General features: G+C 35.0%; 2 protein-coding genes across 7 annotated transcripts in view; one reads left to right on the top strand and one right to left on the bottom strand.

Annotated features, from left to right (window-relative positions):
• The window catches only part of RUNDC3B (RUN domain containing 3B), a 48,969-nt gene extending 26,412 nt beyond the window's left edge, over positions 1 to 22,557 (top strand). For 3 of the 4 annotated variants that reach the window (XM_087946186.1, XM_087946185.1, XM_087946187.1), the window contains 4 exons: positions 1,103 to 1,260; positions 13,161 to 13,307; positions 18,162 to 18,283; positions 21,177 to 22,557. In XM_087946186.1, the coding sequence (XP_087802312.1) occupies positions 1,103 to 1,260; positions 13,161 to 13,307; positions 18,162 to 18,283; positions 21,177 to 21,322 (573 nt within the window). In that variant the 3' untranslated portion in view covers positions 21,323 to 22,557. The remainder of the gene's footprint in view (positions 1 to 1,102; positions 1,261 to 13,160; positions 13,308 to 18,161; positions 18,284 to 21,176) is intronic. The other variant, XM_087946188.1, reaches the window with a different exon arrangement.
• Positions 22,558 to 24,214: 1,657 nt separating this feature from the next.
• The window catches only part of SLC25A40 (solute carrier family 25 member 40), a 31,559-nt gene continuing 28,967 nt past the window's right edge, over positions 24,215 to 26,806 (bottom strand). For 2 of the 3 annotated variants that reach the window (XM_087946191.1, XM_087946189.1), the window contains exons 8-10: positions 26,034 to 26,115; positions 25,329 to 25,409; positions 24,215 to 25,019 (exon numbers count right to left, since the gene is read on the bottom strand). In XM_087946191.1, the coding sequence (XP_087802317.1) occupies positions 24,901 to 25,019; positions 25,329 to 25,409; positions 26,034 to 26,115 (282 nt within the window). In that variant the 3' untranslated portion in view covers positions 24,215 to 24,900. The remainder of the gene's footprint in view (positions 25,020 to 25,328; positions 25,410 to 26,033; positions 26,116 to 26,806) is intronic. The other variant, XM_087946190.1, reaches the window with a different exon arrangement.

Consider the following 26,806-nt stretch of genomic DNA (forward strand, 5'->3'; position numbering starts at 1 on the left):
AAACCTCAATTATTCTTTTTCTTCCATCTTTTTCTTTTTCAAATTCTATCTCTTGTTCCTAAAGAAAGAAAAAGCACAGCAAGCAAATCTTAGCAGCAATGTAGGAATTTGTCTCTTAGTAAAGTCTTTAATCATTGATATCAGAGATAAAATTTTATGCTCTATCTTTCCAATTTGTATTGTGTTTTTAAAAGCATGCCTTTGTGATTTATGGAAGAGGCATGTATACAGGAAATGTGAAGCATTTCAGTTTTTATTACATATACATATTACATATATAGACAAAATGCAATATATATATAGTCATCATTATTGATGACTTATTTAATTTCTCTTTAAAGTTATATCCTTTTTCTTGTTTATTAAATATATCAAAAGTCTTGATTTAAGTTTTTACTACTGAGTTTGCTTCATTTTTTAAATATCCTCTAGTGCAATTTCTACCTTCAAAGATAGTTGGTTTTGTTTTACAGGGACTGTTTCAATACTATAGACAATTTCCAAGGAGTAGTTGCAGATCTCTACTATTTTCTGTTCTTTGACATTTTTGAATTCTATCAGTAAATTTGCTAATCCACCCCTTATAAAAGACTGGAGAGAGAGAATAATATTCTTACATAAAGTTTCATTCAGTCTTTCTCTCAGTTGTAAATGCTATTATGCCTGGTTTCCAGTTCTGCTTTAGTTTTCTATAATTGATATTCTTGAGGTTCAACTGAGTGGAAAAGTAAGCATCCTTTCTATTTATTTATTTTTAATTTAAAAGCTGCCTGTTTGCAAATTATTCTGGACAGCTTACAGTTTACACAATGAACAACAAAATAAGAGCAATCATCACCTTCTCCCAAGGCCTAGAAGGAGAATCAGATTGTCAGTGCATACGTATTATATATTCTGGCTATCTAGGGCATTAAGTAGATACAGAAACTATGTATGTAACTAGCAAACAACTTCAATATCTGCATTTAATATGTAAGCAGTGATATAGTCCATTTGAGTTATTTTTTTCATAGGTTATATATCATCCAGCCCTTGTATCAAATCAAATATGTTGTCAGAGTTCTTTTAAAACTAAAAGTTCATGAGAGATCTATGTTTGTAGGGTTATCTAGAAGAGCTTGTACGCCTCAGAGACACTCAGCTGGCTGAATCCATCTCTCAGAAGAAGGCATTGCAGCAGAAGATAGAATCTATGAATCTGGCTCATAAAATGGAAAAGGAACAACTTGAGTACATTGTTGTGGAACTGCAGGATCAGTTGTAAGTTGGTTGTGGTACAGATGTTTTCCTAAATATGCTCTTGATTAAGAGGTGATTTTTGTGTGTGTCTTTATACAGAAAAGTACAGTTAAAATGTTGAGAAGTATTAATGTTGCTCAGTTACTAAAATTAACTTTTTTCTTTACAAAAGGTAGAAAGGCTATAAGTTATATTCTATTTTTTTTAAACTCACCTCTTCATAATGTTTAATTTTTAAATATTGTAAATATTATATAACGTATTAAGGACCATCAATTCCAGTAAGTGTACCCAGCATTCATCTTTTGGTGCCATCTAATCAATTCAGCATCTAATTACTGTGTTAACCAAACTAACATCAATACACAAAATAGAAGCATTGGTATATTTTCTACCTGAAATATTTGTCCCAAGGCACAACTAGATAATCTTTATTGCTTCCATGAAATTGTACAACTTAATTTTGAAAGCTTTGAGAGTTCTAAGCACCAATCATTTCCCCTTTCCTTTACAAATTATTAATTTATATTCTTTTGGAGGGAGAATTATGTCCAGGACAAAAAGTGACTTTTTTTTCCTTTTTCCTTACTTAAAAATCATTCTAGAATTTTATCCCAAATATGCTTTTTAAAAGTCACTTGGACTTTGTTTCTTGCTTTAAAATATTTTGCTTCTTATCCAAAAGGCTTCTTTAGTTCTGGACTGATGAAGCTTAAACATTTTCAAAAGAAAAAGCCAAGAATGTCCAGTTGCTTTTTGAAAAACACACTTAGTATAACCATGTCCTGGATGATGAGAATCTCCATAGAAACTCTAGAATGTGCTTTTTTCAGAGTTTTCACTAAATAATATCTTGGGATAAGAATGGACTGTTCTCTTTATCAGAAATTTGTCAGTTTTCAAATGAAAAGTATGTAAAAAGGTAAACATAGTTTAACATATTTTCTTTATAGTTTATGAAGAAAACTGGATGATTGAAACAATTTTAGCACTATTCTCAGTAACACACGATGTAGTTTTTAATTTTGACATTTAATTGCCAGAAATAATGAAGATGTGACTATTCATTTTGAAAAATTGAAGGAATGTAAAGATACCATATTACATATTCATTCTTATTACATAAGATTTGTTGACTTCATTTAGCTACTTAATACAATAAAAAAATAAAACATACACGATAATATAAATTAACGTAAACTAAAACTCTAAAGTTATAAAATAAATTTATTAATTTTAGAGTTTATCTCATGCTCACAATAAAAAGAAATTAAGACAGCTACTTTGCATCCATCATTGGTCAGGATTATTTGTTTTCTTCTCTTACCCTTGGCTTGAATCCAAAATTTGCCCACCTTTAAATGAGCTATCAAGCAAAAACCCAACTTGTAATTCCTTTCGATAAAAGTATGGTGGATGTTAGAAATGAGATATTAAGAGAATGTCATGCTCTGAACCTTTTAGAAAGATAAGTTCCATTCATTCAACTTTTTAGAAGTCTTTTATATTATATTATTATAATATATATAAATTATATACAATACAGTACAATATAGTTCTGTATTTATCCAGTAGAGTCACTGAGGGCAGTTGCCCTTTTCTAATTGAAAGATCGATATACTCAATAAAATCTAGGAGATGAAGCAGAGGGGTTAAGCACTTTATCAGTCTTGAATGCCTTTGTGCCGTCAAGAAATCCAGCCCACCTTGAATTCTGTGACTCTTATTTATTACCAATTTGCTTTAACCATTAATACTACAGATTTTTGTCTAGAGCATTAGCACACAATAAACCTATATGTATTTGAATTGCCTGGACTACTGATTTCCTGCGCTTGACAGAAATAATCTGTTTGATTCAGAGTACTTTTGATTGTATTCAAGTTACAGTAACTTCAACCTAGTACCATGAAATATTATCTCTGGAGGTTTGAACTAGCCTGATCTTGCAAGATTTAAACAATCCTTTAAAATCTGTTTTTCTCCCACTCCCATTCTGTGGTCTAAGTTGGGGTTTGTCTATCTGGTGTGCATTATTTGTTTCACTTAGAGCAGTAGTGGCACGCAGAGCCCTCTCTGTGGGCATGCACGCCATGCCCCAGCCCAGCTCCATGACATTTATCTATCGTGTTTCTCGCTGTCATTTGCAGGTCTAAGAAAAATGTGCGAAACAGCATTCTGCCTTTGTGGCAGTGCATTTGCCTCCATCGTCTCCCCTGGCACAGCACAGTGAAATTTAGCGCACTTCCACAATGGGAAGATGGGATCCTATCTTCCTCCTGCAGCCCATTATGACATGGAGCCACAATGTGACCCTGCTCATTCTCGTCTCCCAGATGTCAGAGCTGCCTGTGTTGGGATGCCCTGCCTCCCTGCCAGCCAGCTGAGCTTCGGCAGGCTGCTCCTGGGCTCATCAGCCTTCTATTCTCAACATCCAGCACCAGTTCAGGGATTCCTTCCCCCTCCCCAGAGCAGGGAGAGAGAGGGGGAGGGGAAGAGAGGAAGGGAGGAAAAGAGGGGGAGGGAAAGGGGGGTGAAAGAGAAAAAGAGAGGGAAGGAAACAGAAAGAGAGAGGAAGGGAAAGAGAACGGGGAGGGAGGGAAAGAGAGAGGGAAGGAAAGAGAGAGTAACAGAGATAGAGAGGGGGAAAGAGAGACAGGGAAGGAGGGAAAGAGAAACAGTGTAGTTGCTTATTTAATCAATTTATATTGCTGCTGTATTCAACATATAACAGGACAGTGTAGATCACAATAAGTAGTAATAATTAAAAATGCATAATAAAGCATAAATGTATAGTCTGAAATAACTACATATAAATATATAATTCCTGGGGGGTGGGGGAGACCCTCATCTAATGAGGAGGCTTTATATATAAGAAATGACACCATTACATTAAGAAGTTTGTTGCTTTGTTTTTTGTATCTCTCTCTTTATTAATCTTAATAGAAAATACAACATTATTTTTGTGGTCTCCCTTGTGGCCTGCTCATTAGACACTCTTACCAGGGATATTCTCCAGGCTATCTCATAGGAAGATGAAATTTAAATTATTTTTTGCTGGAAGTTATTAGGAGTTACCTAAAGATATGACGTAAATCTCAATGAATAAACATTGCTTAATTATAGGATTGAAAAGCCTGTACTTAAGGTCCCTTCTTGTAATTCCAGTAGCCATTTAATATTGCTGGAATTTACTATGTACCTTTCCAGAACATGTAGCTGTTATTTGTTGCATAATCTTACAAAAAAAAGGTGCAAGTGGTATATTGTGATACAGATGCAGTGTTCCTATACCATGGCACTCAAAATATATTTTGGAAAGCAAATTCAGAATTCTACACCACCCATTAAGTACAAAACAACTGGGAAATACATTGTTCCTAATCTGCAAGTACTAAAGGACTTTGTATCTATTTTACTGCCTGTCTTTAATACCTCTGTTTTAGTTACCGTATTTGCCGGCGTATAAGATGACTTTTTTGCCCTGAAAAACATGCCTCCAATTGGGGGGGTCGTCTTATATGCCGGCAAATAGTAATTGGGAAGCACTGCGGCTGCCGCGGCTGAGGCACTTTTGCGCACCGTGGAAGCGATCCGTGAAGCCGAAAGGAGCAGCCAGCCTTCTCCCAGCTCCCAAGGAAAGCGAGGCTCGCACAGCCCGAGCTCCGCTGAGGTATCCGGCTGGGGCTGTCAGGAGTTGTTACCGCTGGCGCGGCTCGCGCTGCTCCAGTCCGCGTTGCCTCGGGAAGGGAAAGGCAAAACCAGGAGCCGCTGCTGCCATTGCAAAGCGCCGCCGCGGCTCTTCCTTTTTGCCTTTCCTTCCCGAGGCAACGCGGGACTGGAGCGCGCGAGCCGCGCCAGCGGTAACAACTCCTGACAGCCCCAGCCGGATACCTCAGCGGAGCCCGGGCGGTGCGAGCCTCGCTTCCTTGGGAGCTGGGAGAAGGCTGGCTGCTCCTTTCGGCTCCACGGGACTCGTTTCCACGGTGCACAAAAGTGCCTCAAAAAATAAAAAGTGCAAAAGTGGAAGGCGTGCGGAAGAGGGGGCGAGTATATAACAAACTATATTTTGAGTGGAAATGTTGGGGGGTCGTCTTATACGCCGGGTCGTCTTATACGCCGGCATATACGGTACCTCTCTGGTTTGCTCTATGACAAATGGATTTTGAATCATATTGTGTATGTTGTGCTGATTTCACAACCTAAATTATGTGAAAAAAAAGTTATATTAGTACTTACACATGACTGTTGATTTGAGGGATATGCTGTAAGTGTGATTTCAGGTATATCTTGCTAAATGAGGATATTAGAGAGTCCTATTTATGCTCTGAGCCTGATGAAGAATGCTCATTGGAACCAAATATACTGTAGTTCACCTTATAAATTGAGCTGAAAATGTTGGATTGTGCTATACTCAGGACTGTCTCAATGCATGGGTCTGATGGGCACTTGCGCGTGGGCCCATGAGAATAGGGGCCCCATACTAATCTGTGTATGTTAACCCTTCAAGACACCTTGTATCATATAAATGCAACAACTATATGGCTTAGTTGTTGTAGGGGCCCCAGTACACTGCTTTGCTTGGGGCCCATAAAGCTGTTAAGACGGCCCTGGCTATACTGAATCAAGAGGCCATTGGCCACAAAAGTGGTTCCTTAAGGCAGCTGCTGTAGTTTCTTATCTGTTGAAGCTGTGGTGAATTGTGTAAGATCTTTCTGTGTTCTGTGAGCATCATTTTAAATATTTATGCGTGTGTATGTGTGTGTGTGTGTGTGTATGTATGTGTGTGTGTGTGTGAAAGAGAGAGAGAGAGATGAGAGAGAGAGAGATTTAGCATATGGCATTTACAGAGATCAGGCAATCACTAATATGCAAATTTAATTTAAATAAAGCATCTATATATAGAGAAATGTTATTATTCAGTACTTATATTTCAATAATTATATAGACCTTACTATTCAATATTTAAGGAAGCTAACCATCTAACTGCTTTTGATGTGGTTGCAATGAGATCATCCTAGGTGCCTTGAAATTTCCTGAAGAGGTATTCTTGAATTATACTGTATGTGTTATAGTTTGTACAGTCACATTGCAGGTTCTTGCCATTCCCCACTTAAAGAGCTTTGTCTTAGTTCTGTCTCGTCCTGATTCTATTCAAATAGCTTCATGTTTTGAGGGGCAACTGCATTCCTTAAAGTGGCTTTAAGGATCTGTGTTGTTGGATTTTGTTGGATCTGTGTGATCTGTTTAGTGGTGGTTATTAAAAGTCGTCCCTCTTAATCATCGTTCTTCATTTAGATCATGGTACGTTATCCTGTATATGTGGGAGCACTAGCACTAGCAACAGCACTTAGACTTATATACCACTTCACAGTGCTTTACAGCCCTCTCTAAGCAGTTTACAGAGTCAGCATATTATCCCAAAAAATCTGGGTCTTCAACCTTGGAAGGATGGAAGGCTGAGTCAACCTTGAGTTGGTGAAAATTGAACTGCCAAACTGCTGCAATCAGCAGTCAGCAGAATTAGCTTGCAATACTTCATTCTAACCACTGTCCCATCACACACACAGAGAGAGAATAGTGTGAAAAATCATACACTTTATAAAACAAGGGTGGGAATCTAAATTCCAGGAATCTTACAGCAGTCTTTTTTCCAAAGCATATTAAATGAATTAAGGCACAACATAACTGACTTTACAAAAATATTGAGTTAGTAGTGCACAATTACACAAAATAACTTATGGACAACTGAATTAAAGATCATGATTTTAATGGTGCACATGAATAGGTTTAAGTATAATACCTACTGGACTGAATTTCTGCAAATGTAACAAAGAACTCTGGTGAATTAAGGGACTCTGGTGAATTGGAGGATTCTCTGAGGCAGGCTGCAAAGAAAAGAGGAAAAGGCATTTACTGGAACAAAGAATCTTGGTTCCCAAACTTTTTCAGTCTACCGCCCCCTTGGTGCTACAAACTTATCCTCAGTGCCCCCCACCCAGGGGTGGGATTCAAATTTCTTAACAACTGGTTCTGTGGGCATGGCCTAATTTGTGGGTGTGACTTGGTGGTCATGTGACTGGGTGGGCGTGGCCATGTGACTGGCCAACCAAATATAAGCGGTCCTCGCTTAATGGCTGGTTGCTTAGTAAGTGTTCTAATTTATGCCTGACCTCCCCAGAGCTACTTGACCTGTTTTTGGAGTTTTGACAGCCACGCGCGCACACACACACACACACACACACACACACACACACACACCCTTCTAACCCTGCTGGAGCAGGTGGTTGGACTAGATATCTCATTCACTTTCTCCTTCCTCCCTCCCTCCCTCCCTCCCTTCCTTTCTGCCCCTTCCTTCCTTTCTGTCCCTTCCTTCCATCCCCCTCTATCCTTTTTCTTCCTTTCTCTCTCCCTTTTTCTTTCTCTTTTCTCTTTCTTTTCTTGTCCCTTCTTTCTCTCTCTCTTTCTCTTTTGCTCTCTCTATTTCTCTCCCTCCCTCCCTCCATATCCCATTCACTTTCTCCTCCCTCTTTCTTTCTTTCTTTCTTTCTTTCTTTCTTTCTTTCTTTCTTTCTTTCTTTCTTTCTTTCTTTCTTTCTTTCTTTCTTTCTTTCTTTCTCATTCCCTCTCTTCCTCTCTCTCTTTCCTTATCTTTCTTTCTGTCCCTTCCTTCCATCCCCCTCTTTCTTTGTCTATCCCTTTTCTTCCTTCCTCCCTTTTTCTTTCTTTACTTTCTTGTCTGTTCCTTCTCTCTTTCCCTCTCTTTTCCCCCTCTCTCTTTCTCTCTCTCTTTCCCCCTCTCTCTCTTTCTTTTTCTCTCTCTTTCTCTCTTTCCTCTCTCTCTATCCTTTCCTTAACTTATCTACCTATTTTCTGCCCAGGAAGGTGTGGCCTAATCTGTCAAAGGCCTGGGCTAATCCTGCATCACCCCGTTTCCCCTTTCAGAGGCCCCGGCTCTTAATCTCCCTGTTTCCTCCCCCACAGACCACCTCTTTCACGGCTGTGACTACCTTCCTCCCATGGCTGGCTGCCAGAGAAGGCAAGCCAGGGCTGAGCCATTGTTGTTGCTGGGCTCCCTGCTAACCTACGTCATCCTTGTCACGAATGCCTGCAGACACCGCGTATTTTTTTTGGTGCGGGTAGACTGCAGCTACACCGAAAAAAACATGTGGCAGCTGGAGATTTTTTGCAGTGAAAATTACTGACCTCTGGCTTTGCTCTGCTTCTCCAAAGTGCCGCTGCAGCCGCATTCTAGGCACCAGCCCCACAGGTCCACCTCATTGAGCGCAGTGGCATGTTGGAGAAGCAGAGCAAAGATGGAGGTCGGTAATTTTCACTGCAAAAAACTTCCAGACGCCGCGTGTTGTTTTCGGTGCAGCTGCAACACAGTTTCTGGATGCTTTTTGCAGTGAAAATTACTGACCTCCAGCTTTGCTTGCTCCGCTTCTCCAACGTGCCGCTGTGGCCGTCAGTGATTGTTGTGCATGCGTGTGATGTTGCGCATGCACAATAAGGACTGACTGGGCATTGAATGGAAGAGCAGGCGGAGAGGAGCAGGGCCAGCCAGGGGCCCATTTTACCGGTTCTCCAAACTACTGGGAACAGTAATGAACCGGTAGAATCCCACCTCTGAATTGCGCCCTGCGTGGGGCCCACCTCCAGCACCCCCTGTCGGCTCCCTTGCCTCTTAGCACCCCCTAAGGCATCCCACCGCCCCGCCCCCGGGGGCTGTATTGCCCACTTTGGGAACCACTGATTTAAAGTCTTCGTCATTAGATTTGGATTTTATTGCCATAGTAGACTTGTAACTCATGTAATTCTATTTAATTCTGAATCAAATCATAACTGTCTCTATCTCTTTTATAACTTGATCACATCCTTGCTTCATTTTTTTAAAAAATCCAACACAGGGGATATTAGAATGGATTTAAATTTGCAATAGTGGCAAATATCTGTAGCTCGGGTATAGTAGGATGAAGGTGAAGGTTCACTGTCCGAGCTTGTGGGTTGGTTTCCAAACGTTTTGATACCAGGCTAGGTAATATCTTCAACAGAATTTAGGGGATGTCAGTGTCGGTGTTCTTCTGTTTATAAGGGCTACAGGTGTGGGTGTTGTTGAGTCCACTTGGAGGTTTGCCTGTTCCTCAGGATCACCTGAGTAATGCAAATGTATGTGGAGCTTTTTTGGAACTGCTGAAAGGACTGTGTTGTGGAGCTATGTTTTCTGCAGGATGTTTTCTGCACTATGCACTTTAGGATGATCTCCCTCAAATGGTGCAGGAGTATGAATGGATTTCCAGAAAAAAAATGCAGACTATGGGAACCATTTGCAGTTTAGTTTGAGATGGAGGCAACACAGTAATCTCCAGTCTATGCCTGTGTTCAGCAGTGAAGAGACACAGGGCCGAAAACATCTTGCAGAAAACACAGCTGTACAACGCAATCCTTTCAACGGTTCCAAGAAGGCTCTACACCCATTTGCACTACTCAAGGGATCCTGAGGACACAGATAAACCTCCAAGTGGCCTCAATGACTCTATAAAAGAATGCAAATGACCAGCTGACTGCAAGAAAGATAAATCCATTCCCCACCATCCAGCCTGTTGAAGAACCTTCTTGGATGAGAAGTGAAATGTCTTCAAAGAAAAGCAAGAAAGTCCAATTGCCTCTTGAAAAACCACCTTTTGGACAATCACATGATGACAGGGCACTTGGCAACTGGTCGTAAGTACAAATGGGTTGCCAATTCCCCAAAATGTAATCATGATCATAGGAGTGCTGTAACTGTAACTTTGATCACAAATTGTAAGCCTCCTTTACCATTATTGTAAATACATCTCTCCCTCTCTCTCTCACACACACACACACGTGTGTGTGTGTGTGATGTATATCTCTCAAGTAGAGTTTCTCCTTGCTCTCCATGACAACAATGCGGTGAGAAAGGTTAGATTGAGAATGAATGACTCCAAAAGACTCAGTGAGTTTCTGGGACTGAGAGTGGACTCTCCCTACTTTTTCTCTATCCTTCATCACTATACTGGCTCCTGATTATACTGGCTCCTGATAAACATTGCTTAAACTTGGTCTGTACTTGTTTTTTATAAAAAAAAATATGTAGGTACAAAATTCTGTTTATGTAACAAATGATAATTATCAAATTTGAACAAACAAACTATAATTAAATTGCAGTTGCATATTCTAATTGGAATTCTAAAGGTAAACTGATGATGTCCCAAACACATATTCAAACACACAGATCTCTTCTGGCATAAAGCTCATAATTTTAAAAAACTAAACACCTGCCATATATGTACCTCAAATACATACAAAAAGCAATTTAGGTAGTATGCAGACATTATTTCAGAATTTTGATTTCTTTCAGGAAAAAAAAACAAAAATTAGCTGCTCATAACTGATTCTTTACCAAAAAATATTTTTGTGGTGTAATATTGGAAATTGTAACAGCCCACAAAGATTAAACTGAGGGCTAACTTATCAATAGTGGTTTGCACACCACTATATTACAGCAACTTTAAATTGTCCAAAATGATCCCTTGTTGTCCTTTTATTAAATTCTGAGTAAGGTTGACTGATTGACTGATTTTAAATTCTGCTTTGTACCTATATGAACTTTTAAAGGTGATTTGGAACAAAAGTATAAAATAAAATAAAAACAAAATCAGCATCAGCTTATGGTGAAACCTTAATGAAAAGTTGTATCTTTTATGACTTTTCTAAATATTGGGAGAGACAGGAGGAAATGGACTTCACCAGAAAGAGCATTTCATAGCTTGGCAGTTACATAAAAGGATTTTTTCCCCATGTACAACACAGATTTTGGTAACAGAGGGCATCTTCTAGAGATCTAAGTCATTGGACAGATTTAGAAAAAGAGGTGATTTCTCAGAAACCAAGCCATAAGAGGTTTACAAATCAGCACTAGAATCTTAATTGGGCCAGTAGGCAACTAGCATCCAGTGTAGACCTTTCAGTGCAAGCATCAAGTATCTTGTATTTGATAGCAGTCTACTTGCACCATTTTATATTATTTATAATCTCTAGTCTGATCTTTCACGAAGACTGGATGCCTATTCTAGATAGAACATTGTAAGAATACCTGTACAAGAAATTATAATTTTATAATATAATATAAATTATAATTATAAATTATAACATTTTCAAATATATAAGGCAGAAAGAAAATGGACATAATTAATCTGAATTTATTTAAGGAGCTACTAGTTTATATTACTTTAAAAGTAAAAAGTGTAAAATATTTTGAAATTGGGAATTGCTCACTGAAACAGCATCAAATGAAATTCTAAAGCATTAGATGCAAAAGTTCTCCAGTTATTGATTTGGACATTTCCCTAGAATTACAATTTGAACATTTGAATGTTTCAAGAGTTTTAAAACTATTTCGGTCATTATTTGAGAGAAAAATAAATTGGTTTGTGGTAACATAGATAAAAATAGTTAGTGATTTAGATGTAACTGATATTTAATGAAGCTATTTATAATATATGAAGTTGATCTGGAACATTTAATTGCACCCAAAACTAACTGGATTTTTTTTACGCTTGTCACACTCCTCCCTTTTCATTCTTATTGGGGAGGTTGTCCCAGGGTGACAGCCTGGCAAATAACCGTGATCAGCAGAAAGACTGCGTATCAGTAACTTGAATTCTACTATTGTTATCTCCTCCATAAATCCGCAAACTCAGATTTCCTCAGCATGCTGTGTTTGTGTTAGTTTGCTTGCTTTAGGGACTTTCTAACACTATCTACTAACATGAAATTAGAAGACAGTTAACACACCACATGGGCTCACATCCATGACATTTGAAATTTCAACAGATCTGAGTCGTCAAGGTGGTGATCACAACTCATTCCATAGAGAGGGATATGTGAAGGAGATTACCCAATAGGAGAATTCATAGTACTGGTAAGTAATAAAGCTGTGGTTGTACTATTAGTTATAAACACTCTAAATCTTTCTCAAGTGACAGCCTTTATTGAGACTCATACTGAGATTTGATATTTCTGACTAAAGTGACAGTCATGAGATTGGGAAAAATTATTTGTACCTTAGAGTGCTTTCTTCCTACTTTAGATTTTGTGACATATAGCTCAATGTATTTTTCATAGAAATGAAACAGTGATGCATCTGTTTATGTATGTATTTATGTGTGTATATCTAATAATGCATATACACATACATACAATTCCCAAAATATTTAAACTTTTTTTCAAATTTGTAAGAATAACATTGCACAATGTGATGTAGCCTATTTGTTTGGATTAAATTATATTGTTATTTTAAAAAGAAAATATTAGGGCACCAAACAATGTTATTTCTGCCATAATTACCCATATAGAAATCCTGTACATCTTAATTTTGCTGCACCAACTTGTCTGTATAAAGCAGCATTTAAATCCTGCAATTCTTCCCTCCCCATCCCATTTGAAATAAATATGAATAGGTACTTCATTACTTCACATCAGCTATTGAAGTTGTTTTGAACGTTCTGTTCTTGATTCAGAAATAAAGCTTAGGTTTTGGAAAAAAAGGAGAGAAACAGAGGGCTCTTCTATAAATTAGCACTTAGATTAGCAATATTGGTAGTTTGCTTAGCGTCAAATGTGGTAAACCATGTAAGCTGTTTTAATTTATTATGTTTATTTCCATATTTGTAATTGACAGATCATCTGTTCTTGTATAATACAAAAAAAACATCCCATACTGTAGTGTCATGTGAATTTAGTTTTGTTCTTCAAGAGCCAACTTTTGATTGAGAAATCTCTTGAGAGAAAATGCTTTAGTATGCTAGCAGGAAAACCTTTCAAGAACAGCCTATTTTCTTCCTTTATTTTAAGATATTACTTTTAATGGCATGAAATTCACTATGTGTTTACAGAACTGTGCTAAAGAATAATGATTTAAGATCAAGACAAGAATTAACTACCCATCTCACCAATCAGTGGCCTTCCCCAGGAGCTCTGGATGTTAATGCTGTTGCCTTGGATACGCTGCTTTATGGAAAGCAAAATAAGCAATGGGATGAGTAAGTTGTTATATTTGTGCAGTGCTTCTAAAATCCCAGAAATCTCATTCACCTTCCTCCACACGCATATCTCATCCATCAGAATTTTAAATCTCAGCAGACAAACAAAAGCTGCCTAATTATTAAAACAGTGCAGAAATACTTGTGATAAATATTTCATTACCCTAAAACACATTTAGAGTACTGTAATACAAATAGCTTATATAGTATTCAATATACATTTTTACACTATTGTATGTGCACAAAGTGATTTACTATTAATGTAAACCACTTCCTGTGTAAGTAGGTTGTTTTTGTTAATTTTGCTTCTCCATGCAAATTGTTCAGAAAATTTATTATCTGCTACATTAGAAGATGGGAAGCAAAACTAACATTCAAATTATTTTGACATTGCGTAATTTTTGAGAGCACTGCATTGTGACAATGGCTGTCCTTGAGAAATATATCAAACCTGTGCAAACATAGTGGAAGGCTTGCAAGATGTTCAGATACTGCCTATTCTGTGTTTTTTTCTTATGTGAATCTTTTCCAAGCTTGGCTTTACTAACTATAATTAGAAACATACTGAATCAAAGATAAAGTTTAAGAACTGTAGAGAGATAAAGTAATATATATACCTATTTTAACCACCATTTAATAAGGGATTCATTGATTACAACATGGAAGAATATCAAAAATAAACATATGGAAATACCACTATGGCTGTCAACCATGGAGGCCATGATCCACCCAAATAGATTAGATTTAAGGAAAATGGTAAGCTATGGGTAACTATTAGATAGTCAAGGAAAATTAAAATCAAATCATGAACTAAAGGAAAATGGAATTATAATTGACTGGTGGCCATATTTGCAAATCCAAAATAAATATATATTTTTTTAAAAAAGATTTTGGATTTGATAAAGGGCAAAACCAACTAGACAATATTTTAATAGGACCAGAACAAAAATTCATGACCAAAATATACAAATACTTACTAGACTTTAAAATGGAAGAGGAAACAGTGAAAACTACAATGATAGCATGGGCTCAGAATTTTGCATACAGTATAAAATGGGGAATGGGAGAAAATATGGAACAAAAATTATAAATTAACTATATCCTCAGCATACAAAGAAAACATATATAAAATGTTTTACAGGTGGTATTTAGCCCCAATGAGATTGGCAAAAATTTATCCTAACACAGGCTCAAAATGCTGGAAATGAAAGAAGGTTGACGGTACATTTTATCATATGTGGTGGCTATGCCCTGAGACCAGGGCATTCTGGATTCAAATTAAAAACTGACTACAAGAAATTACTGGTTATCAGATTGAACTCAGACCGGAAACCTTCCTTTAAGGAATTATTAAAGATAGAATACTAAAAGAAATAAAATATTTATTGTTGCATATCACAACAGCCGCCAGAATAGCCTTTGCACAGGTATGGAAAACTCCCAATGCTCCTAAAGAAGAACTGATATTACAAAAAGTAACAGAAAGTGCCGAAATGAATATGTTAATGTTGAAATTGAAAGAAAAAGATTATTCTGAATACTTCCTAATCTAGAATAAATGGTATGATTGGTTAGCAAACAGAACTAAAAAATACGACAAGAAATCTAACTGTAAGAAGCCTTAAGAAAGTAAAATGTAAGTTTGTAAATTATATATAGGAATAACGATTATAGCTAGTTATTAATTAATATTAGATAAATATAAATACAATGTGTTAAGATATTTAAGATAAGAACTTGTATAGATGTCAAGAATGTGGCTGAAACTATGATGTTTTATGTTGAAACAATAGAAATTTAATAAAAACATATTTAAAAAAAAGAACTGTAGAGAGATAACTCAACTCTAGATTTAGTATAGATTTCTATACTTTGTTCAGCATTAAAGTTTTGGCAGGCTTTAAATTTTACATCAGATTTGCATTGTTTTTCCTTTCAAAATTTAACAACTCCATATTAGCCCAACCTGACAAGGTGTTGAGGTATAATTAAGCATATTGTACTATGTTGTGCATCAGAGAATACTGGTATTTGATTAATTGAGCAATAGTTCAACTTTGGAACAAATATTAATAGTATGCTAAAATCTTCAATTAGGGTTTCTAAAATTGTTGGAACAAAAATATTTGGGGTAATATATATATGGTACACTAGAATAATTGAGATCATTTAAACATGCTTATAAGAGTATTCCTATTTAATTTTGGGTACAAATTCCCATTAGGATATTATTGACTGTTTAACATGAGGTTATTTATTATTAATGCATATCAAGATGAATATTTGATTTTTAATTACGAAAATTACCAAAACTGTAGTCGTATTCAGATGTATTCTATCTCAACCATAGTTTAGAGTTTGTTGCTACTTGTTTTCCATGAGTTCTTTGGAACAAATATAGATTTCCTCATCAATAAACTTCAGTTCAGCCATTACTGCTTACCATATTTTGTTGGATGATATGAAAGTGTGGATAAATATTTTTTTAAGACACACATTTAAAGATAGTTTTAAATAATGTTAGCAATTTATTTATGCATATATGTTTTGGGAGATTCTCAACATTTTCTTGAAACTTAGGAACTCTATTTTGATTTGGTTGATATGTAAGAAAGTAAAAGAAACCCTTATCAATAAGGCCCAAAACCTATCTATATCAGTTTCTTGTATTGCAATGTTGAAGATTACATGCTTCTAGAAAATCTCAAAACAGGCAATGTAGGGGAGAGTTCACCTTTGAACTGTCTTGCCACACTTTAGAATTATTTTGGAAATAATAAATAATATATAGCTATTTGTAACTATTGATAGAGCTATTCTCCATTAATGTGTCTAACTTTATTTAAATAATTTAGATTAGCCATCTAGTAGTTTTGAATTCCATAGACAGCCATATGTTGATAATATATAAGAACTTCATCTGTTTTTGTTAGATTTAAAGAACTCAATTTAATTATTAACCCTCTACTTATGCCAACATAGTGCCAACAAGTTTATATTGATCATGAATGGATTTTATAATATTTAGGGATAGTATTACAATCAAATATTTGACAGCTTAGTTATGTTTTATCTCATTAAACCTTGCTTTGCTTTTTGCTTTTTTTTTCTTTGCTTTTGCAACATGGCATGTGCTTCCTTTTTGTGAAAGGCAAAAACAAGACAGACAACAAGGAAAGAAGTAGTAGTACCAGTAGGTTCCAATTGGTTAAAATAATATCATGTGATTGGTAAGGAAGTGATAGTGTAGCTGTGATTATTATTTTTATTATTTTCTGTTCATTTTATATATTAAAGATTAATTACACTTAGAACTATGAATGGGAAAAAGACTTGGAATATAAATGAGATGTTGGTTTGGGTAACCCTTTCCTCAAATAGTGCCTTTTGCATCCAAGCAACATACAGGTTTAAAGAAATTGGATCTGATTATGTTTATATTCACTGCGTTTAAAGTTTTAATTTTTTGGTCAAGTAATGGTTTTAAAATTCATGTATCCTTTAGAAAGACTGACTTTTAAAAAAATATTGCTTATAGTAAAGAAAAAACAAAACTAGAACAAAATTAAATGGAGAAATTTTTCTGAATAATCATGATAAAATAAATTAAAGTTATTAAAGAACAAATTGATCACATGAAAAAATGTGGATCACACTGTCTAGATGGCAATACCAAACAAGCTGATAGTAGAAAATGAATATATTTCATCAGGATTGAATGTATTTTCAATAATTTCTAGCTATAATTCATGCTTGATAAATCATGTCGTCCATATATTGTTGAATTCCAAATATATTAAAATAGTTCAATATTACATCAGTATCTTTGTATCTCATTTATCTTCCCAATACGCTATTAAGATATCTATTAATATTAAACCAAAAAGAGGCCATTATGGAGCAGGTCCAAACATATATGCCAATGACCCTTCCACAATTTTATACATTCAACATATTCAGCCCTTACTATGTTGTTATGAATTTAATATATTTCAAAGAGGATATTTCACTGGATTAACCTATTTTAAATGCATATTTAATGTTGATTAATAAATTAGTACTTTGATTTTTAAAGACAAAATATTTTAAACAATTAGCATAATTCACTTTCAGTTTTGTGTTTCTCTGAGTGCATACATACACACAGAGAGAAGTACATATAACAAAATTGCAGGTCTAAATACATCAGCGTCATCCAATTATAACAGTGTAGAAGTTCAATGCAGTAAAGGCAAATGATATAAAAGGCATAAATAATAATGCACTAGTTGTATCCTGCATTAGTTGTATCCTGGATTTTTGAATGTGACACATGTATGCTTTTATGGTACCGCCTACTGCAATATACAATGATATATTAACAACACAGAAATTTTGTTGAAACTTTTTGTAAATATTATTAGAAAAAGTATTTCTTTCAGTCAAATTATCTAGATACTTTTGATAAATACTAAGAGCTGATAGCAACTGGAACAATATATTGTATAAGTCTGTAGCTAGTTATATACAAACAAAATTCAAGTACATAAAATAAGCCAACACTAATAGCAAGTATACTACTATTAAAATAATACAAAATGCAGAATCAAACATAAGCAAAAATTTTAAAGTGTGATTTAAAAACAAGTTTATGGACTGGATTCAGGGTAAATTAGTATAGTATTAATGGTCTTTTTTCCAATTTTATGTACTATATTGTATTACACATTTTGGGAGACAGGCAGGGGGGATAATTTAAAGAATGTATAGTTGTATATAAAGATATACTGGAATTAGAAAATTGTGAAAAAAAATAGTTATTTCTCCTGCATATCAGTTCAAAAGTAATGAAATGAATTATCACTGATATTGCAGAAAGAGTTATCACAGCCTGGATCAGCTCTCTGCTGATGTAAGCTTTTCTCAGACATCCCTGGATCCAGGTAATCCACCAGATGCAGATGAGAAGCAAGATGGACTTAATTTACTTAGTGAAGGTAAGTTAAATAATCCCAAATATCTGTGTATAATGACTAATTTCCGGGTATACCTAAGACTATACAATTGTTCTACATATAGCTTGAGAATTACAAATCTGCAATTCAAACTTAAATTCAGTTGAATGAATTTAGTATAAATGGCAGCATAAACGTATGATTTGTAATCTGTTTACCTTATATGTTTTCTGGTCCCTAATGAAGGTTTGAAACTAAACTTGCCTGATTTGTAATGATATTAATGTATATATTGTGGTAGAATAATATAGTTACATTTATTCAGACAGTATTTGGAATATGAAATCTCTGCTTTTTCTTACTTTTTCGAGAACAGTATAATTTATATAATTTGCATAGATAATACAAATCTATGCAAGATTTCTATCTATCTAATCCCTTTGCTGTCTGTTCAGCTTTGATTTTGAGAGCTAATTGCAATCCTTCAGCATTTGTCCTGGTATTGATTATAATGCAGGATCTGAAATTAATATGAAGCTGTCATATTGAAAAAATATTTTTAACAATGAATATAACTCCATCTTATGGTAAAATATAGAATTGCTAGACAGTTTGTATAAACAAAATAAAATAAACGTAAATTTCAATGTAAGTCTGGTATTTTAAATGGACTGGACTGAAACACTTTTGACACTGCTTTCTGTCTTGTGGAATAAAATACTGTAGTTGTGTTAGCTCATCACCAAAAACCATTGAGATGTTCTTTTCTTTCCCTAACCTAAACAGAGCTCTGCTTGGTGGAATGGGGAAGCAGCTTTGGAGTAAAGCTGAGGAATCTTGTAAAATATGTTGAGGCTAGAAATTCCCCATGACTAAAAATAATGTTATTTAACTTTTTAAATTTTTTATTATATACTATTAAAACATTCATGCCTATAAATTTTAACTGGGTGAAACAGTATATTGTAGGGCAACAGTGTTTGAACTGTGGTGCCTCAAATGGGCTAACTTACAGAATGAGTTCAAAATCCAGGATCCATGACTTCCATGGGATTGAAATGGCAAATTTGTGGTCTTCGGTACTGCTACTGTGCCCCTGCCCAGAGATTCAATAGATTAGTCTTGCCTTAGCCCTTTGGAGATCAAGTAGACCAGCCCCTTCTTTAGCCACTGGAGATCAGGTAGACAAGTTCCACCCTAGCCCACCAGAGGCTGGATAGATTAATCCCACAATAGACTGCTGAAGGATAGTCAGCTACAGTCAAAGCGTCAAGACTTAGAATTTACAGTAGACTTATTGTCGCTTTGAATATACACTAACCGGCACACATTAAAATGAAATTTTGACACTGTAGAACACTGCACACAGAACAACTAGACACAAGAACAATTTTTCCCCGAATGTCATCACTCTGCTAAGAAATAATTCCCTCAACATTGTCCAACTATTTACAAAGTCTGCACTATTATTATTACTCTTCTCATTACTCCTTATCTCCCATCCCCTCCCACTTGTGACTGTATGACTGTAACTTTGTCGCTTGTATCCTCATGATCTATATTGACTGTTTCCTAGTATGATTTGATTGGTTATTGTACCCTATGACTATTACCAAGTGTTGTACCTTATGATTCTTGACTCTTGATGAATGTATCTTTTCTTTTATGTATACTGAGGGCATTTGTACCAAGACAAATCCCTTGTGTGTCCAATCACACTTGGCCAATAAAATAATTCTAATTCTAATATATGACATAGAGGAACAACATAGTCTAGCTCGGGTATATACATGGACATGGCAAGAAAAACGAACCTTGCCAGTTTACCAGATGGATGGTAGGGAACAAATTACAGAATCTGGTAGTCCTGCTAGATATACTTTGAAACCTAGCAGGATTACCAGGAAGTTAAAAGTCACTCCTGTTCCCACTGGTTTTTTTTTGCCCGTGGTGATTCTCTATTTAGGAAAGGAAATATCTTTGAAATAATGGCCCAATGAGTCATGGGTTGTCTAGGGTAAATAAATATTTAACCTTTCTAAGCTTATTTGGATATAGCAGAGCTGGTATTTCAACAAAAGTGCTGATTTCAAAATATACAGGCAAAGATAGGAAAAGAATAAAATGTTGAAAAATATAGGCATATTTCTGGTATTGTGATTTGCTTTTGATTCTGTCATGTTGCGTACACAGGAAACTCCATGAGTTTGTCCCTACTCATCAGCACATATAATAGCAGCTTGAAAGAAGAATGTGAAGTACGCAATGCTGTTTTCTTTCTTGAAATAGCAGTGGTTTGGGTGAAAGATCTATTTATTTATTTTATTTATTTTATTTATTTATCTGATTTGTCAATCGCTTACAAGATACAGGTACAAGAATAAATACAGTTTTGAATACATGAGATAGATACTTATAGGAAAAATAAAAAGAACCAATAGGACAGGGATGGTAGGCACAATTGGTGTGCTTAAGCACACCCCCTACAGGTCTCTTAGGAAGGGGGTGAGGTCAATAGTAGACAGTCTAAGGTTAAAGTTTCTGGGGTTTGGGGAAGAAACCACATAGTCAGGTAGAGTATTCCAAACATTGGCCACTCTGTTGCTGAAGTCGTATTTTCTGCAGTCAAGTTTGGTGCGGTTAACCTTGAGTTTGTATCTATTGTGTGCTCTTGTATTGTTATGATTGAAGCTGAAGTATTCATTTGCAGGTAGGACATTGCAATGTATGATTTTATATACTCATCAGCACATATAATAGGAGCTTGAAAGAAGAATGTGAAGTACACAATGCTATTTTCTTTCTTGAAATAGCAGTGGTTTGGGTGAACCACTATCTAGATCTAGAGAAAGGAGAACTATTTAATCCTGCCCAGAACATCTCATAATGTGTTTACTACTACTATTAAACTAAAAGTTAAAACTTTCTTCAATAGGGAAAGAAGACACTCCTTCCTTACTTGGCCTTTGTGGTTCTTTGACATCAGTTGCAAGTTACAAATCTCTCACCAGCTTGAAATCAAGTGAATATCTTGCAAGTCCTACAACAGAGATTACAAGTCCTGGACTAACACCTTCTTGAACAAGTCTAAACAAAAAGAAACTTCTGTGTCTGCATTCAATTGGCATTCCTTAATTTATCATTAAGACTTATAAAATGTCAACTAGTTTTTTTAAAAAAATGCTTTCTTTTTTGTTTCCATAAACCTAAAAAACTGTTTAATAACTGTCTTTGAAAACAAAGATACACATCAACTCCATAACAATATTCATGTTTTCAGCAAACAACTAACAATTAAGACTAAACTCCAGTATAAAGGAAAAATATTCTTAACCACTAGATTCAATCTGCAAAGAAAATATTTACAATTATAGTGGTTCATTCTAAAACCTCTAAGAAAATGTTACATTAGATTTTCATATAAATGTTTTAAATATTTTGCAATTTTTTGATTCAAATCTATTTTTTGCTATTTATTCTGTAATAAAATTTTAAAATGAGGGCCAAATAGCTATGGTAACAGTAAACTTTATTTAATTTTTGAAGCTTTGCGATTTAAACTTTGAAGTGCAATTCTATTGAGTAAGAGTTTATTTTCCAGCATTACTGGCAATGGTTGAGTATATTAATACAATCTTGTGTAAAACATTCATACTTACAGGGACCTCTAATTTTGAGGAGTATGAGGAAATGCTTTATTGTGCCAAAGAAGTTCTGTACATTGTTTACTAGTGTGCTGCAACATGTGGGTATCTACAAGTGCAGAAATTTAATTGTCAGTGTGACTACTAATAATTTAAATAAATGATGTGCCTCCAGTAAGACCTGCTTTGAGAAACAAATGAGATAGGGAAGCACATGATTATTCAAAATCTTGTATTGGTAAGTTTACTGTGTTAACATATATGGTGAGCTAAACTTTTAAATGGAATAGCTCCTGCTTTGTCAAATGACATATACTAGCTACCTGATAATTTAATGCATGTTATCTCTTGTGAAATTAATATCGTTTAAAAACATAATGAGAAATACAACGTAGACTAACACTAACAAGCTTGTATGTGAAATCCAGTATGGTTCAGTAAGTTGTTGATTTAGAAGAGTTACGTTTTTTATAATAGCTGATGACTGATTGGAATAGTTGGGATGAAAAATTTTAATGTATGTATGAAAAAAACAATTGAATCAATGCTTGTGCATGAAGAGACTGCCTTGAATTTGAAAACTTGCCAAGCTTTCAGAATGAAAATTTATGCAAATGTGTTGAGTTGTTGTATCAACATTGCAGATACATTAAACATTTTGTACCAATGCTACCTATAGTTGTACTATTTCTTGATGACTGGAATACTGCCCAGATTACATTCAATAGCACTAAGCAGCCAAATCAACTGTAGAAACTGATTTCATTATCATTGGAATCTAATTATTTAAGACAACATGCTCTTTTAAAGTATGAGTGTATTTTAACAACAATTATTATACAAATACAGGTAGTCCTTCGCTTATGACAACTGAGCCCAAAATTTCTATTGCTAAGCAAGACAGTGCTGTAGACAAATGCTAGGAACAACAGTTATTCTAATACTGAAACAGTTATTCTAATACTTGCTTTTTTTTTTTTCTAATACTAGAACAGTTATTCTAATACTTGCTTTTTATTGGAAAACACACACACACACTAGATATATGTGTATGTATGTATATATATATATACATACTGTGTGTGTGTGTATATAATACATACAGTATGTATGTGTATGTGTGTGTGTGTGTGTATATATATATATATATATATATACACACACACACACACACACACACACATACATACATACTGTACACATACATCCAGCCGGGCCATTTGCAGGAGGAGAGGTAGGCACGAGGCGGGCGAGCTTTCTTTCCCCCCCCTCCCCCTAACTCAAAATCAGCAGCACTGATCTCTAGACCCCTGAATTTTCCAAAAGATATAATATCCTGCACAACAGTACATTCGGTGCTGGCAGGCTTAGGGTCAGCCTCAAAGCTTTCAAAGTTTCTCTGAGTCACAGTTTCTGGCCTTATCAGTAAAGTTAAGGCAGTGCAGGATATTGAAATACTTCTTTTAGAATTCTGTGAGTCAACTGAATGTCAGAAATGATTTCAGAACACCTCTAAAAAAGCACCCTGGAGTACAATTTCTTGAAATTTGAAATGACTTGCTGATCCATGGGCTGTGTGAGAATACTAACAAGGGGCAGGAATCTTATAGTAATGAAGCTGAACTCTTCCAGTAAGTCACCATGCAATCCTGGAGAGCTGGCATGTGTGTTGTCCATTAGTAGCAGATCTTTCAGAGACAAATTTTTCTCCAGCAAATATTTTTTCACTGAGGGACCAAACATTTCATTTATACACCTGGTGAAAAATTGCCTCATGACCCAAGCTTTGCTGTTTGCTCTCCACACCACATAGAGTTTCCTTTTGATGCTTCTTGAAAACTTGCAGGTTTTCACTATGATAGACTAGTAGAGGCTTGAGTTTTAAGACCTCACGAGCATCCCCACAGATCAATAGGATGTCTTTCACTGGTTTGTGGCCTGGTAGTGCCTTCTCCTCTTTTGTGAAGTAGGTTTTACTTGGCATTTTTTTTCCGAAAAAGTTCGGTCTTATCATAGTTAAAAAACTGGTAGGGAATAAAACTATCAGCCTGTATGAAATTCACAAGTGAATTCATCATCAGCCTTTTTATTAGCATTCACTGCCTTGCCATGACTCACAACACTGTCGATGCCAATCCTCTTTTTAAAATTATCAAATCAACCATGTCTAGCCTTAAAAACTTCAACACTCTCACCACTTGGTTGTGTTTGTTTTTCAAAAGATCATCATGCAACAGATTCACTTTTTCACGTATCATACTTTCTGACACAATGTCACTCACTGCTTCTTGTTTTTATTTACCCAAATTAACAACTTTTCAACTTCAAGTGTTTTGAAACTTCTTTATTCTTAGGCATATTGTTCTAGGCATATTGTATTCCCTAGAAAGACCAGTAAGGCGAATACCACTCTCATATTTGTCTATTATTTCTCTGCTCATTGGTGGTGCGAAGAATTTTCTTTTTTACTCAATGCTATCACTCTTCTTTTTCTTAGGACCCATGATTAGAAGAAAAGCACAAAAATACACAAAGTGACCACAGAAACTAAGACCACAAGAGAATGTGCATAGGGCCAGAGGTAACACGTGGCCCTTTATTTTGGCTGGAAAGGACAGTGAAACCCACTGGCAGTTCTAGATTACGTGTTGAATACAAAACAAATAAGTACCAAGACATAATTTTTGTATAAAATGTGTCAAGTACCAAATTCTACAACTTTCAGAGCAGTCAAATAGTGAGGTACCACTATATGTATCTGAAAATTGCTCTAAAGTTTATGTACTCGCTTCCTTTTGCAGAAACATATACTTATTTCAATCTTTTCTCTCCCATATGTTTATTCAAGATTAACTTTATTTTATGTTTGAAGCATGATCAAGGAATAACTCTGAACATAATGTTGGTAGAGACTTGGGTGTAAAATGGGCACAAAAACTATGTAATAAAATACAATTTATGTGGACCTTTATGGGTACTAACTACTGACATCATTTCAATTTTACAGAAACAACATTAATAGTTCTTCATATCTCTGTCTTTATTTAATCTACGAAAAAAAGTTTTCCCATATTCATATGTGCTGATCATTATGGCACAAGCAGGAGCAATTTTTGACAGTCTTGGAATAATACCTGTGGAAAAGAAAAATTATAAGTATTGAAAAATGAGGTACCACAAAAAACTACACATTGGAAAAAAAACTTAAAACAATATACTTCATCAAAGACACTAATAAATATTTGCAAACTAATTTATTGAGCTTATCCCTAAGATTTTATTTATTTTGGAGTTTTATTTTTCAAAGTTGGCAAAATAGTTTATAGGGAAATCTGCAATATGGTAAAAGCTTTCTTAGATTTTGTGGTAAAAACTTTGATATTGCTATATGTATAATATGTAGAAATAAAATATTTTACAGTCAGCAGCAAATAAGAATTTACCAGTAAATAATCCAGTAAATCCATTTTCAATCACAATTCTCTTCATTACTTCCCATATTGATCTAGTTTTCTTCTGTGGAGCTGAGTAAAAGAAAACACATCTCATTTTTCTACACTTATTTAATATGATTTAATGTCAACTTTGTTTTACCCATGGTATGATAATAACATTAATCTTGACGGACTATTTTCAGATAAGATACAGTGAGAAACCGTTCTCAACATTTCTTGTCTTTTAACTATAAGGCAGTTTTTAACAAACATAAGATTTAAAACAAGCCCACTTAAATGACACAACCAAAAGCTACAAAACAAGCATTTTATTATCTTCCTTATAATCAGAAGTCATGCACTATACTAAATTTAGAAGTAAATTTCTCACAGTAGAATTTGTAATAAAATCATTGTGTTTTCTATCCTAAGTTGTATACTATAAACTAGAAAAAGTTCTTTTTTTAATATGACAACTTCAGGTTTTAACAATGTGTTCAAAAATGTATAACGTAATTTAACATTTTCTGAATCTTATTTTCCTCCTTATAGAGGTAAAAACACAGTCCATAGATTCCAGGATTGAACATATTTAATTCTTGATATTATACACATCAATAATAAAAGCCTGAGGCCACAGACAGGGTTTTGTCTACACTAAAATAGCCAGACATTATGGTACTAGAATACTTCTGAATCTTAAAAAAAACTTACAATGTGTAATATCAAGTTCCCAAAGTTCAGTCTGTCGGTGTGTTTTTATTACATCAAATGGTAATGTTAATGTAGCTGCAATCTGCAAAGAAAAATACTTTTAAATGTTAAATGGCCAAAATGCAAATAGTGTAGTTTTCAAGATTAGAATTTAAATGTTTATCAGAATTAACATATTATTAAAATATCATTTCTATTTTTTAAAATTAATATAAATGACAAATAGAAACAGAAGAAAACAAACAAATAGAAACAGAAGAAAAAAGGGACATAAAAAAGGAAAAAGGGAAGAAGAAAGAAAAAAATATGTAGTCATATGAAAAAGAAACTATACTCTTTTTGAGTTCTATGGTTTTATGTATCAGGACATAGTAAAATCTGATCCTTTGCAGTTCTTAAAAATAGGTAAATACAACTTCAGATAAACAGTACATATTACATCTTGTCATCCAGTGGTGGGATTCAAATTTTTTTACTACCATTTCTGTGGGCGTGGCTTGTTAGGCATGGCAGGGGAAGGATACTGTAAAATCTCCAGTCAGAGGTGGTATTTGTTGGTTCTCCGAACTACTCAAAATTTCCGCTACCAGTTCTCCAGTACTGGTCAGAACCTGCTGAATACCACCTCTGCTGTCATCATTTATTTTACAAAAATGGAGAACTATGTTTGAAAGTACACCTTATGATTCAATATCTTGTAGAACAGGCTTTATCAGCAACAACTTGAAGTAATCATTTTCTACATAACTCTTATCAGTTTCTCACATTGTTGT

Source organism: Notechis scutatus, chromosome Z (genome assembly GCF_049901735.1).
Source record: "Notechis scutatus isolate UNSWTSFEM ecotype Mainland chromosome Z, rNotScu1.2, whole genome shotgun sequence".
NCBI classification, from domain to species: Eukaryota; Metazoa; Chordata; class Lepidosauria; order Squamata; family Elapidae; genus Notechis; species Notechis scutatus.